The 10,735-nt window shown below is 33.8% G+C and overlaps 1 protein-coding gene across 1 annotated transcript; it reads left to right on the top strand.

Annotated features, from left to right (window-relative positions):
- Window positions 1-516: 516 nt before the first annotated feature.
- LOC106715220 (synaptic vesicle glycoprotein 2C) lies at window positions 517-7,754 on the top strand. The gene is made up of 13 exons (XM_014508453.2): window positions 517-682; window positions 1,499-1,683; window positions 1,910-2,058; window positions 2,602-2,749; window positions 3,311-3,473; window positions 3,859-4,077; window positions 4,367-4,487; window positions 4,714-4,875; window positions 5,334-5,426; window positions 5,534-5,814; window positions 6,415-6,629; window positions 6,977-7,136; window positions 7,383-7,754. The coding sequence occupies exons 2-13, from the start codon at window positions 1,566-1,568 to the stop codon at window positions 7,528-7,530; spliced, it is 1,977 nt and encodes a 658-aa protein (XP_014363939.2). The 5' UTR covers window positions 517-682; window positions 1,499-1,565; the 3' UTR covers window positions 7,531-7,754.
- The last annotated feature ends 2,981 nt before the right edge of the window (window positions 7,755-10,735 follow it).

The following is a 10,735-nucleotide window of genomic DNA, read 5'->3' as shown; positions in this document are numbered from 1 at the left end:
ATAGTGATCACAACATGTTAAATAAAAATTCTTACGATGTGAATGTGTAATTTATCAACAAACAATGTATTTTAATATGTGGAGCAGGTTCTAAATAGTTCAATTATAATATTATAGCAAATTTTGCACATACACGAGTGATAAACACAATGTAATTTTGGGTTATATATTTTGCTTAAAACACCCTAAGTAAATATAGGTAGCGTAGTATATTTGTTTATAACAGTGTGCATAATATTTATGTACACATTTTCAATTAATCAGAATGTTCATGTGCATTGCGAAAAATTTTAACAAAAATATACATAATTCTGTCTTTACTAGAGCTTTTAAATCTATAATTATGATTTAACTGTGTCAATAATGATATAAGTATAATGACTTATAATAGAAATAAATGTAATCATTTTTTATGAAATCTTCGTATGCCATGCCATAAATTTTGTTATAAAAAATATTTTTGTAGTCTGTGTACGCTTCCACTTCCAATTCCACATCCAAATCGCAAAACTCGCTTTCTCGCTTTGTTTCCATGTTTCTATCGCCTACCGTGTTTTTGTGCGTTTGTTTTGTGTTCTTATAAGTGCAGTGATTTTATTTGCAGTTTTCGTGATGTTAACATCTTGTATATTGTATGTACATATTGTTAAGTGAATTACGATTATTATTTCTAAATTAAAACGTAAGTATTGCAAGCTTTTTTTGAAACATCGCACGAGTTTTGTTTTTAATTGATATGTAGGTGTATGGTAAAACTGTAAATATCATATCTTTTTGAGCAATTAATTAAAAACTTATAATATTGGTTATTATATATATAAATAACTGGAAAGTTAATTAGCTTTATCGCTTTAAAGTGTCATTTATTTTATCACCCACGTCGAGACTTTAAATCATTTATATTTATGCGTATAATTTATACTTACTCGATATCCACGCACAACACGTCTACTAATAAAATGAAAATAATTTTTATTGCCACTTAAATACAACATTCACAATATACATAAATTATTTCAATAAATCTTCTCAAGTAAATAGTCATATATTTTTTGCGCTTTATGTATTCTGTCAGATGTATGTTTGTGGAGAATTTGCAAATATTTCTGGTTAAAATATTTTTTATCTGATAACAATATTTAATGTTCATCTTTTAATAGCTTTGGTTAGGTTAATCTGTTACTTAAGTTTTATTAACCTATTTTTTTGCTATTTAGTGTGCCAATTTGCTAAAATCAACTAGCGATCAAGGTCAATTATAGCTTATGTATTAATCCAATTTGACAACCATTTTACTAGTTTTAAACTCATGCAACTTAACTATTATAGACTGTATAATTTTTCACCTTTGGCCACTCATAACAAAACAAACATTAATATTGTAATGTAATAAAGGCCAAAGCTTTCTTTTTGCCTTCTTTTTCCAGTTATTGAAATTTTACTCATAGCAAAACAAAACACTATAACCCCAGTAAATAGTTTTTTTTTTTACTTTCAGATGTTTCTTACATCTGTAGTGATAGTTAAGTGTTGCGAGTGCCCACCGGTGGAGTACCTTCTTCGCAATGGCGGAAGAGCAGGCATGCCTTGTGCGTGCGCGATCTGACTCTGAAAGCTCCTCCAAACTAGGCAGCTTTGGATCAATAACCCGCACAATGACTTATACAGAGGATAGACTAACCGGTAACTGTAATTTATTGTATTTATATACAGAGCCTGGGGTTTAGGGAATAAATTTTTGTGCTTGTCTATGCGGGAATAGTTAACATCTCTGTGAAGTTTCAAGTTTGGAGCATTAGTAGTTTGGGCTGTTTTATATGTTACTTAGTCAATCAGTTTATTTTTTAAATTAAAAATTATTTTATAGTTTTAATTTTTTTAAGTTTTTATATTCATATCTGAATTTAAGGTGCTGAAGGTGCGGGTGAACTTGGCAATGTGTCTGCGCCCACAGCCAGCCCGCCTGAGCAAGTACCTGATGGCAATGAGAGTGGCGAGCTCCTAGACTATAATGATTCTAGTGTATTAGAACAGTTCCATGAAGATGCCTTGCGACAGGTGATTCCTAATAACTTTAAGAAGGATAAGGCAGTTTTAGAATGAAATAAAAAAGCTGTATATAGTAAAAAAGGAGCCATTTCTTATTACAATTCATAAACAAAACATGTGAGCATCATGAAATTATTGGCGCTTACAATGTTTTGATCTAAAATAGTGGGCCTAGCACGAATATTTGTGTCAATCGCCTTCATAACTTCATCGTCAATTATATCAAAATTAGAATGAGATTTTTGGTAAACTTTACGCTGGATAGGGACACTGCCTACATTTTAATACAAATTTTGTCATTGATTATATGATGGCGATTGTCACAAATATTCGTACTAGGCCCACTGCATGTCGTTTTTAGGTTAGATGAGTTATCTATTGTTTAAAAGTTGCAGCAAATTTTGGTTCTTAATCTTATGAAAATGAGGCAAACTTTTGGTTTGTAGTGTTACATACCTCAGTAGTATAAATCAATAACACATAAATTATCTGAACTAGTAGCAATTTAAAACAACTATGTTTATGTATTTATTTCCACTACATAACTTGCAGGCTGGCTGTGGTCTATCTCAAGCGCGGGTGTTACTTGCAGTGACACTGGCTATAGCGGGCGCGTCCCTCGAGTTGGCAGCCATACCTTTTGTGCTGCCCTCAGCTGAAATTGAGCTGTGCATACTGCCACATGAAAAGAATTGGCTTGGTATGTTGACATATGTATATGTAATATCCAATATGTTTTTAATATTTATTTGACACTAGTTGTCGCTCGCGACACCGTCCGCGCGGAATAAAAAACATAATAAGTAGCCTATGTGTTCTTCTAGACTATATTCTACATGATCCGTTCAGCCGTTCCGGAGATACCTTAAAACAAACATCCATCCATCCATCCAAACATTTGCATTTGTAATATTACTAATATTAAAAAGTTTTTCTTAAAACTAGTGCACAGTCTTTGTGCAATTTTTTTTATTGATGGTAGCTGTGGTGTTGAGGTTGTTTAATATTATTTACTTTAATTATTCATTCATTTTGTAAGAAAACTGTCTCCATAACACTTTCAAAAGAATTAATGTGCTTTATATTGTGTGAACATGATCTGTTGAATGAAAACATTAAGGAAAGGTACAGATTCTTATGTTCTTTGTATTACATAATATAATAGTTAAATAATTTCGAATGATTCCTATCAATATTATAACAACTATAGAAATTTGAATATGACCATTTTTAAGTTATTTTAATTATTTATTGGTTTCAGTTCTAATCAGTTTGGTGGGCGGGTCGTTGGGTGCAGTGGGTTGGGGAGCGTTGGGAGAGCGGCTGGGGCGGCGTCGCACGCTGCTGTCTTGTCTCGCGGTCAATGCGGTGTTCGCAGCCATCGCTGCGTTCATGCCTACCTACGGCACCTTCATGATGGCCAGGTAAGTTAAAGTGTTTAATGTAAAGTAATAATAATGTGAAACACTAGTAGAGTTTCCCTTATTTACTCTACTAAAAAATAAATATAATCGCCGCTCTATCCACAAAACAATTAATGTGTTACTATTTTATATCAAAGGATTAGAATCAAAGGTGAAGAAATTTGAGAATAGGTGAGGGACATGGTATAGAATTATAATTTTTATTTTCATTATCTTATACAGCTGTTAGAATAACTCATATATTTACTGGACCAGACCCAGCTGCGATTGGGCTTTGCATCTGATAAAGAAAATAACTTATAACTTGAAATCTCATCAATTTTTTTTAATGAAAGCAACTGAAATAAATATATATCTACATTAACTTGTACAATCAAATGTTCAGATTCTGTTCATCAATCGGTTCTGGTGGCACTGCGTCCGTGGGCTACACGTATTGTGGTGAATGGTGCGCGCGCGCTCGCCGGCGACGTGCACTGGCGCTGCTCGCTGCGGGCGCGGGCGCAGGTGCTCTGCTCGCGGCCGCGCTCGCGCACGCCGTACTGCCCGACACCGGCGCGGACGCACTCAGAGAGAATAAAGAGCACTTTAGTGCCTGGCATCGGTATACTAAATACTTATTATAGTTACTAGCTGACTTAATGTTTTTTTTTGGTGCAAAAAAAATCAAAATCTAATCAATGAATTGCATTAAATTCTCATTACAATAGACTTTTTAGTACTACTAAATTATACACTTTGTAACTTGAGCTTAGCTCCTATCTATCACTATTAAGTACTTTAAAATGTTTACATTAATGATTAAAACTATGCACTTTAAGAGTAATACTAACAATGTGTATTTAATTAATAAAAGTAGCATTATTAATTATTATTAAAAAAATTATTTCCAGATACCTCCTTTTATGTACATTGCCGATATTGGCGTCCTTGGTGAGTCTGATCTGGACGCAGGAGTCGCCGCGGTACTTGCTCGACGTCGGCCGGGAAGTTGATGCTATGATGGTCTATCAGGTATATTAAACATTTTTTTATAAAACTATTAATTAGTAAAGCTTAAAGATTGATACAACGTAAGTAAATTAAAGGAATACATTTAATTAATGGTATTTTTTTATCCTCACATATGCAAAACGCTTTTTTTTAATTAATACTGGAGACGCTTGTATAACGTGAATGCCCCAACTTGTTTTTTCCAGCTAATAAGTATGTCAATGTATGTATGTATGGTGTGGTGCAGAGCATACACAGCAGCAACCAGTTCCGCGTGTGCGGCAAGGTGGAGGTGTCGGCGGGTGCGGGTGCGGGTGCGGGTGACGCGGAGTACCGGCTGGGAGAGCTGACACTGCCCGGCAAGCGTCGCCCGCCCGCGCTGCACCACGTCAGACATAGTGTTAAAATGGTAAGTACAGTCACCGCCGTTGTCCGTGTACCGATTACAAAAATAATTATCAACTAGCCCTGACTATTGTTCTATTTTGTTATAGCTTTAAACTGTACGACACTTTCAAACTGTTATCTACTAGCTGTCGCGCACGACTTTGTCCGCGTTGAATTAAAAAAAATTATTAGTAGCCTATGTGCTCTTCCAAACTATGCTCTACATCTGTGCCAAATTTCGTCAAGATCTGTTGAGCCGTTCCGGAGATAGTTTGAAACAAATATCCATCCATTCATCTAAACAATCGCATTTATAATATTAGTATGATTTAAAAGTAGACATTTTCGCTATCTTTTTTGCCCAAATAACTGCAATATTATAATATTCATTTTATCTAGTCTTATAAAAATAGTTGGATATATTACATGAACTACAAATGGTAAAGTATTTAGTAGTTAAAAATGATTACTTTGTTTCAGTTCTGGCAGGCATTTTTTCAATTATTCTCAAGTCCCTACAGAAGTACTACAATCTCGTTGGGAGGGATTTTACTCTTTAGTATGGCTATACAGGTAAACATTATTGACATTTTTTTTTCCATACACCTCTAAATTCATAATAGCTCTTACAGTTCAGTTTCTTTTTTTATTTGGATAAAATATACTAAATATTTTTGCAGTATTACTTGTCATCGTATGTACCGGCAACAGTGGTGTCAGCAGAGAGTGAGCAGTTTGATGCAGCAAAGCGCTGGATTACAAACGAGTCGTTCATCAACGAGCACTACAATGAAACGCTGGAGAACGCACAGTTCGTGGGAGTGGCTTTTCGCGACTGCAACTTCCGAGACATGATCATCTCCCACGTCACCTTCCAGAACTGTACCTTTACTAATGTATCCTTCTCCAATATCATGTCTTCCTTTACAATGTTTAAGGACTCCGTCTTTATTAATAGCAGGTGTGTATTTTGTTATAATCTAATCGTAAACTTTATATACTATCAAAAAACTAGATTTTTCTATGTTAAAAAGTGTAAACATATTAGTTTATGATGTTTTTTTTTTAGTTATGATTGAATAGAAGCAATGTGGGCTCTCATTCGATATCTATTCCTTGTTTTTATGAAAGTTTACTAACGTCGTTAAACATTAGTATATGGTAGTATTGAATATTTTTGTATTCATAATGTATTAGAATTTATGTTTTTTTTTTTATATTATAAGGTGACAAACCATTCATAATCATAAGACCTGAATTTGCCGAAATAGCGAGGCGACCGTTGCCCATAGACATCCGCAAAAGCAAATGCGTACCGTACCTTAAATCAACGGAGAAGGGGACGCCCAAATCCACTTCCCCTTTCCATCCTTTCCAATTCGGAAAATGGTGGGAAGGGAAAGGGGACTAAAAATAGGTCTCCGAGACCATACTCATCAGACGAAACGCGAAATTGCTTCCACTTCACGCCATGGTATTTTGCTGGCATTAACATAAATAGGGTTTATATTTTTGATGTGAAAATGTGAAAGTTTAATAGACTTGTAACTGTATGTATTAGTATAATAGACACGGACATGGAGGTGGGGCGCGAGTTGTCGGAGTGCGTGTTGTCGGGTAGTGTGGTGCGAGGTATCCGCGGCGGCTGCGCACGTCACGCAGACCTGCGCTCGCACCTCGCCGGACTGCGCGCCGAGCAGGCGCACGCAGCTCGCGCCGCACTCGCCGGAGCTGCGCTTGCGCTGCTGCCACATCCCACCACAGTACGACCCACCGGTACGAACACTATATACACACTAGAAGTACCTTCTTATGAGATAGGTTTCGCATGCATAACACCATTCACATCACTGAGTACTGAAACACCCTACGAAACGAGATATTGTTTCAGATTTGATAGCTAAATCTTACTAATATTATAAATGCAAAAGTTTAGATGGGTGGTTGGATGGATGTTTGAAGGTATCTCCGGAAAGACTCGACGGATTTTGATGAAATTTGGCACAGATGTAGAACACAGTCTGGAAGAACACATAGGCTACTCATTAAGCGGACGGAGTAGCGGGCAAAAGTGAGTACTACATATATTGTTTTTAAAACAATGTTATGTTTTTTTTTTTCAGTTATCCTGTGCGCAGCGTGTATAGTGGTGTCCCCGTCTATCTACTTCACACGAGATGAGACGATGTTGTACATCATAGAGGCGGTGTACAGATTGTTGGTTACACTTATATTCTATAATGTCGGACTCGATGTTGTGAACTCCTACCCTGCTAATTTAAGGTGAGTTTTTATTTTAATGATTTTTTTAATACAAAATGATAGTAGATGCCATCTTAAAATTAAGTCCACATAATTTTAATACATACAAACTACTTTTAAATGCCACGAAATACACAAAGCGATTACTTCAGTCTTCTTAGACTACTTTTCCATTGAACCACAATTGCATTCGCACCAGATGAAATAGTACCGTAAAAAAAGATGTCTTAATATTAAAATTAAAATATAATAACAATATGTTAACAGATGTACAGCACACGGTCTAATACTGTCGGTGGCGTACATGGGCGGGGCGATTGTGAAGGGCGCGGGCGAGGCTTGCGCTTCTCTCAGCACTCTGCTCTGCGCACTGCTGGCACTCGCCGCCACCGCACTCTCACTCTACAAGCGATAGGTACAACAGGTATTGAAGTTGTCAAATATCTTGGCGGCTCAGAACATCATACAAGTAACTGCGGAGTACTCAATTTTATGTGTTAAAGGTATCCCATGGCAACTCAAGCTCAGTCGCCAAGATATTTGAAACGGCCTATACAGTCAGTCGTTCGCGATATTCCACATACAGAAAAGTAACGCTCTTTCTTACATACAACAAATTTGATTTGTATAAATTAAAAACAATCTGCCATTAAGAAGTTCAATTTTAAAAATGGTGCACCAACAACTAACCTTACTGTACTTTATGATTTCATTGTACGGATACAGTCTTACACCAGAAATACACTACGAGATGAAAATATGTATAAACACAAGTTTAACTCCATTCGAAACATATAGTTAAATGGATATAAAAATATATCTTAGTTAAGAAATGTTATGGAGTAAATCACCGTTTGTGAAAAACGGATCATATGTTTTTGTACATGTCTATCAGCTGTGGGAACACGTTAGTATACTACATGTGAAATGAAATACTAACCATTATAAAGTAACAGGCGGCAGCTAGTAGTATAATAAACAATGTTGAACTCATGATAAATGCGGTGATGCGATATTCAATAAACTTGCTTTTAAAACATCAGAATCCTGTAATGGAAATTTAGAAATGAACTTGAAATTATTAATATTTTGACAATATGTAAATGCATTCGTAAAATCTCTTTTTTAAGAGACCCTAGTCCAACAATAATGAAGGAACTTACACTGATACTTCTGCACGCTATTACTAATAAGCATGTCTTCTAACAGACAATCAATAACTATATTAAAAATGTATCAAACCAATTAAAAAGAAATGAGTAAGACCTTAAAAAATACGTCATCATCATTCATAATTCAGTTGGTTTCATCACCGACTTTACCATCACAAACATGTTATTTATCAATTTTTTATTACATATCATATGTCATGTAAAAGCTTTAAATATTGAAGTTGAAAGTGAAGTGATCAGATTCTTATAAACTTGCCAACAAACCAAAGAATCACGACTGAGACAAATTCTTGCTAATTCATTATAAAGGCTGATAAAGCTTATACAAAGTGGAATATAAAAAGAAAAAAATCCTCATGCAAGTATAAATTTTAGTAAAATTTACACCAGATATTTCAAATATTCAAATGCAAATAATTTATGAAGAATTCTGCTTATGTTTTAGACTATTTTTTTTATAATGTTTCCTTCTAGTAGTAGCTATAAATCCTAATATTATAAACAGGAATGATTTGTTTGTATAAAATTGTGAAATTAAATGTAGTGAATCAATTTTAAAAATCCTTTTCTATAGGATTATTTTTTTATCATCCACAAGTAATAAGGTTTTCATTATCAGAATTACTTGCCATATTTAGATTATAAAAAAAATGTTGCCATATTTTTTCATACATTGCTATGAATGCAAGGATTCAAATTAAAGAATTATTTCGCACTTTTGTTATTATTGATGAATAATAAATAAATATTAAATAAAATAAATCACTTAACATAAGACAATGTTAAATGAAGAACTGGCATGAAATATAAAGAATAAATAGAAAAAAAGATGTGTGACAATGTTGGCTATAACTGTTGTCTTTGCGAAAACCAAACATAGTAAATACAATTAGCCTACAAATAAAAGGCTTAAAGCTAAATTCCTAAAAAGGAACTTGTAATGACACTTCCTATTGCGTAGACACAAAAAAAATGTAATTAATGTACATAAAAATGAATTTTCCGGTACTCCATTAATCGTTTTGAGCCGCTTAGTATAATACTGGTTCTAGATTAAGTCATTTCTAAAGTAAATCAATAATAATCATACTCAATCATAATATTTAGCTACATCACTGACCTCTACAATCTATTGGACAGGCTACAACCTGTGGTATTTTGTGCCTATTTGATTTTCGCCATTGGCGCTAAAGATAGCTGTCGATAGCGACGGTGAAGACTCGAACTAATTATAGAGATAGAATGAACTGTCAGTAACATCAACAGGTACTTTTAAAGTTGGAATGAAGTAAGAGCTGTCATTTCCACCTGCTTAACTGTCCAGCGATATCAATAGAGGTCAGTGAGCCAGATTCATCCGATGTTTAATTTTGTAGTGTTACCACTGAGAAAATACTTTTATCAATAATTTCGCGAGGTATAGGGAAAAAAATAGAATTGGCTTCAATTATATTTCTATAGTGATCGTTGTTTTCATGGAATTGTATAGATAATTTAGAAAGGTAAATGACACGAAGAAATAATGTGCAGAAAAATTAAATTATGTTAAAATTATTACAGACTACCCGATATTTTATGTAAAACTTTCAATTTACTAGTCACATGATGCAATAACTAATAGTTATAATTAAAAAAATTAAATAAACTTACAATCTTTTAAATAAAAGGAGGTAGTTAAAAAATTAACTACATTTTGAGCAAAAAAAAAGATGATAATCCCACATTTTGTTTTGAAAAAGCATCATAAAACAGATGTAAAGTCAATTGTTTCCGTGCAAGTGGGTAGTCTGAAAATTTGTTAAGGCTGAACATATCTTAGCAGAGACAAGTAAAAATATGGTTGTAATAATACTTTTATACAATAAATAATGAATTAGTCGTATGCTAATAGATTAAAAATAGCGTACTTTCCATAAGTTGTTTCGTAGGTGTGCATATTTGATGTTTTCTATTAGATGTAAATGATTTTGGTTGTATAAGAAGTTTGTATTTAGGCATGAGATAGTCCAGTTACAACTGAAAAAAATACTAATGTAAAATTGAACAAGTGAAGCAAATTTACATCGAAATATAAAATAGCATTTTTTACCATCAATCTTCGTAACTTCGTAGTTGCTGGAAAATTATACAACATGAGAGTAAGTTTTCATCTAAATGTCTTATAATTGTATTGTTATAATAATCTCATGCTATTTTGAACAGGCTATCTAGACCTAGCTATGTCTGAAGCTATGATAATCTTAGGTTAAAAATAATGCCATATTTTTGGTTTGAGTAACGACATTCATAATATAGACTGCTTCTTTCCTAAAAAGACATTTTGACTGTTGAAATAAATTAGTATTTAGCTGTATTTCATATTTTAATAACACATTAAGACAATATTATGCTACTGCCTGAGTATTTCACGTTATCTAATGAATTTTTGTATCATAAAAAACAAAAAAA

Source organism: Papilio machaon, chromosome 19, assembly GCF_912999745.1.
Source record: "Papilio machaon chromosome 19, ilPapMach1.1, whole genome shotgun sequence".
In the NCBI taxonomy this organism is placed as follows: Eukaryota; Metazoa; Arthropoda; class Insecta; order Lepidoptera; family Papilionidae; genus Papilio; species Papilio machaon.
The sequence above is the reverse complement of the archived record's forward strand: the minus strand, read 5'-3'. Positions and strand labels throughout refer to the sequence as shown.

Coding starts and splice junctions, on each gene's coding strand:
- LOC106715220 (XM_014508453.2), top strand. CDS start 1,566: ATGGCGGAAGAGCAGGCATGCCTTGTGCGTGCGCGATCTGACTCTGAA. Junction 1,684..1,909: donor TACAGAGGATAGACTAACCG/GTAACTGTAATT, acceptor TCTGAATTTAAG/GTGCTGAAGGTGCGGGTGAA. Junction 3,474..3,858: donor GGCACCTTCATGATGGCCAG/GTAAGTTAAAGT, acceptor TCAAATGTTCAG/ATTCTGTTCATCAATCGGTT.